This window comes from Carlito syrichta, unplaced genomic scaffold (assembly GCF_000164805.1).
Source record: "Carlito syrichta isolate Samal-C Ts95f unplaced genomic scaffold, Tarsius_syrichta-2.0.1 Scaffold304661, whole genome shotgun sequence".
Taxonomy (NCBI): Eukaryota; Metazoa; Chordata; class Mammalia; order Primates; family Tarsiidae; genus Carlito; species Carlito syrichta.
In genome coordinates, this window is record NW_007248757.1 from 23,850 (window position 1) to 28,215 (window position 4,366).

The 4,366-nt window shown below is 46.2% G+C and overlaps 1 protein-coding gene across 1 annotated transcript in view; it reads right to left on the reverse strand.

Annotated features, from left to right (window-relative positions):
- Positions 1-2,941, reverse strand: part of LOC103262923 (signal recognition particle subunit SRP68) — a 22,428-nt gene extending 19,487 nt beyond the window's left edge. The window contains exons 1-2 of the mRNA XM_008060598.1: positions 2,752-2,941; positions 1,512-1,578 (exon numbers count right to left, since the gene is read on the reverse strand). Coding sequence (XP_008058789.1) covers positions 1,512-1,578; positions 2,752-2,914 — 230 coding nt within the window. The 5' untranslated portion in view covers positions 2,915-2,941. The remainder of the gene's footprint in view (positions 1-1,511; positions 1,579-2,751) is intronic.
- Positions 2,942-4,366: the final 1,425 nt, after the last annotated feature.

Consider the following 4,366-nt stretch of genomic DNA (forward strand, 5'->3'; position numbering starts at 1 on the left):
GACAGAGTGAGACTTCAACTCAAAAAATAAAAAAAAATAAGGAAACCTACTCTAAGGTGCTAGAAGTCATGATAGTGGTGACCCTTGGGAAGGAAGGGTTTGTGATTAGAAGGAGCAAAAAAAGGGACTTCTGGGATGTCGGTTAATGTTTTGTCTCCTAATCCGCATGCCAGTTACAGGGGTTCCGGCTGCGAAAAACTCAACAATTTCTGTATACTTGAATGCAATGTTAAAATCTTACAATACAAATTTTTATTTTTTAAGCAAGAAACAGATAAAACAAGAGCAAAAAGTTGATCATGTAATGACTGAGTGATAGGTTTACAGGATTCACTAGACTATCACCTCTATATTTGTGTTGAAAATGTCTTTAATAATGAAAACAAAATCAGATTATAATAGTCTCCTGTTTAAAACTCTCTCATCACACCTAGATTAACACTTGAACTTGTTACCCTGGCCTACAGGACCCTACACACTCTGGCCCTACCTACTTCTCCCACCTCATCTCACATCACTGCCCACCTTACTCACTCTGCCCCAGCCCTGTTGACCCTTCACCACATGGTTGACTCTTCAGTCTTTAGGTCCCCCATCTAAATATGCTCCTCTCAGAAGGTCATTTCTGACCTACCCTAATCTAACTCCCTTTCATAGGAGTTCCTTTCTTTAATTTTCACCATAACTTGAGATGTTTGTTATGTTTGTAAATTCCCTGACATTGAGAACCTTTGTCTGTGTTCTTTAATGCTCCTCAGTGCCTAGAACAGTGTCGGGCACTTGATAGGTGTTCACTAATGTTTTTGAATAAATGGAGTAAAAATCTGAGATGTAGCATGTTTCAGTAGTATTTTTTAAAGACCAAAGTCCATAATACCTACAATTTAGAAATAATAAGATATTTCTGCTCTCAAGTATTGAACTGTATATGTACCAATAAATATCGCGTTTACATGTTTAAAATAACGAAAAGCATTGAATGTAACAAAGACAGTATAGCTAAGTCAAAAAAGTATTACCATAATTGCCTGTTATTTTAAGCAAATGTCTCTAATGTATCTGCAATTTTTTTTTGAGTAGAAGTCTCACTGTTTCCCAGGTTGTAGTGCAGTGTGTCTCACCTGAGCCACATCGTCTGGCAATCCTTTCGCTTTAGCCTCCCGAGTAGCTGGGACTACAGGTGTGTGCGCTACAAAGCCCGGCTAATGTTTTGATTTTTTTGTGGAAACAAGGTCTCACTACATTGCCTAGGCTGGTCTTGAACTCCTGGGCTCAAGCGATCCTCCCCCTCCACCTCCCAGAGTGCTGGGATTATAGGTGTGAGCCACTGCACCTGGTCAAGATGTCTTTAAATTTAAAAATTATGTACCTTTTTTGGATTCAACATAAATTCAATGATAAAAGCTCTAGGTACACTTTCTGATATGGTAGAGTAAGTAGGATTTTAATAAAAGCAAATCAAATTTGAAAATTCCACAATGATTTCCATACATCTTGCACTTGATACCAACCTGTACCTCTGAAAATCTCCATGCCGTAAACCATGCTGTTGCTGAGATTCCTTAATAATCTGAAGAACTAGAGCCAAGATTAAGGAAAAGCTCACAATAGCAAGAATCCAAATAAATCAAAACCTTTATCGTTAGTCTACATTTGTGTCAAACCACAGCCCATTAGACATTTGTCAATATTTAGTACATTAGCAAAATCTGTGTAACTATTTGCAACAGCTATCTTGTCATAGAACAGGGCTAGGCATCCAGAAAAATTGATTGCCTGAATTGCTACTACTTTCAAACTAAAAAGAGGGTACTACTAGTCATTGGGGAGCGGCTGAAACCCAACAGCTTAAATAACTGCTGACTATACGTGGAGTGGCTCCCATCCCGGACCCTACATTTTACTCATTCAAGCAGGTTCAGGTTATAGATGACGTGTACTACTCCCATTTGCATAACCTCTGACACCTGCCAAATCTAGCTTTCCTTAACAGCTGTAATGCTTTGAGAGTCTGTGACTAGCACATTAACTAGGAAAGGCCAAAGTTTGCATTAAAATATTAAGGTTTTTCTTGTAAAGGAAGAAATTTCCTTTTAAGAATTTTAAAATGCTTACGATTACATATCAAATATCACAAGCACTCAGTTTAGATACACACTAATGAAAACCAGAAACCGATTCCTCCAGCTCGACTAAACGACTTCCAACAAGATAAAATACCTACAGATCTATTAGAAAAACTACGTAAATGATATTAACAAGCCACGGTAATTTATAATAAAAATGGGCAACAAGCTTTTCTTCAGAGAGTCAATCTTTACCTCCACTTCCAAAACATCAGGCTAAGTTTTAATACGCAGTCTACAACGGTTGTCAGACAAGAGTCAAGCCGAAGCGTCAAGACTGCAGTTTCCCCTCTCCAGTTCCTCTCTCAAGGTGCCAAAGCAGAAGCTCAGCGGGGTGGCCAGTGTCACCCCGTCACAAGCCCTCCACCTGGGCCACTGCAGAGCAACAGGAGAAATGCCTGTGTCACCTGGAAGAAAAGTACGTCCCCCAGCCTAGAAGGCGAGGGGAAAGCGAGGAAGGACCGGTCGAGAACTGGAACTGCAAATGCCAAAAAGTGAGGGCGAGAGAAATCGCAACCCTCGACCTCTCTTGCCAGGACGTGCCAGGGCCCGCCGCCTCTCCCGCCCCCAGCCCTCTGCATCGACACGTAGTCATTGCGAGTTAGGCCCGATTATGCCAGGATACTCTCCAAACTCAGGCTATCCCCAAGTTCTTTGTTTGCCTTCGATCCGGCTGAAGGGCGTTCGTTTTCTTTATTTTCGTCTCCTCCGGCACCGCGTCCGCCGCCGCTACCGCCGCTGCCGCCGCTGCCGCCGCCGCCACCAGGAACCTGCTTCTCAGCAGCCATCTTGCCCCAGCGCCGCAGAGCAGGACGGGATAGAGAAGGCGGGACGACCGGAGCGGGTGAGAGCGGGACCCGCCAAGCCGGGCTGATGGGATAGCGGCGGACTCCCCAGCCGACGGTCCTTCCTGCAGCCAGGAGGCATCGACTGGAGCGCGCCTGCGCGGCGGCTCGGACTCCCGGGTCCCGAATTGCCGTGGGCTAGACTGGAGGCTCGCCGACGCTGGGCGACTGAGGCTGCTGAGGTCTTCTCGAGGACAACCCCACCTCGCGTCCACCGAGGGTGCGAGGACCAGAGACGGACCCACACCTCCTGCATCCCAGCACCGGGATCCGGCTCACGTCCCGCACGGCAGAGGACGGGAGACCAAGGGCTTTGATTTTGGGGGTGTCTGTCTACCTCCTCTGGGACTTGGGAGATGGGGTTCACCCCTGCCGGAATAAAGCACCCCCACCCCCACCTTGAGGGAGCCACCTGTCTGCGCTTGCCTCTGGGGCTGACCGTGAGAAAGCGATGAACGGAGGAAGCGCTGGCGCAGTCATCAAGCGATGTCCCAGTGTGGACACTTAGACTGCTGGGGATCTGTGAACCTATGCAATTTGGGGCGAGCAGTCCAAAGAAGAGACTTGTTGAGGCATGGGAGAATGTGACATTTTGCTCTGCAGCCTTGAGAGTCTGAGTCCCGAGGCTCCCATCCCTGTTCCGTCATTACTGGTTGGGGAATGTTGGGCAAGTAACTCATGTCCTTCTAGATCTGTTCCCTCATCTGTGAAATAGGAATAACCTATTTAAATGGTTGTTATGAAGATTAAATGATACATTTTAAAGTATCTACTCACATCACTAATCATTAGAGAAATGCAAATTAAAAACCACAGTGAACCGGGCGCGGTGACTCTCGCCTGTCATCTCAGCACTTTGGGAGGCGGAGGCGAGAGGATTGCCTGAGTCCACGGGTTCAAGACCTAGTCTCTACAATAAATCAAAAACTTAGCTGGGCGTGGCGACACACACCTATAGTTACAACTACTTTGAAGACTGAAGCAAAAGGATCGCCTGAACCCAGGAGGATGCAGTGGGTGAGCATGCCACTGTACTCCAGCCTGGGCAGCAGAGTGAGACTCCTACTCAAAAATAAAAACAAAAACAAAAAACCCACAGCGAAGCATCGCCTCACACCCATAGGATGGCTACTATGCCAAAACAAACAAACAAAAGAACGTGTTGGTGAGGGGGTGGAGAATTTGCAGTTTAGTGGGAATGTAAAATGGTGCAGCCACTGTGGAAGACAGTATGGAAGTTCTGTCCATTAAAAGATGAATTGTAAGCCGGGCTCGGTGGCTCAGCCTGTAATCCCGCGCCTTTGGGAGGCTGAGGTGAGTGAATTGCCTGAGCCCGCGGGTTCGAGACCCGCCTGGACAGCGAGACCTCATCTCTACAATAAATCAAAAAATCAG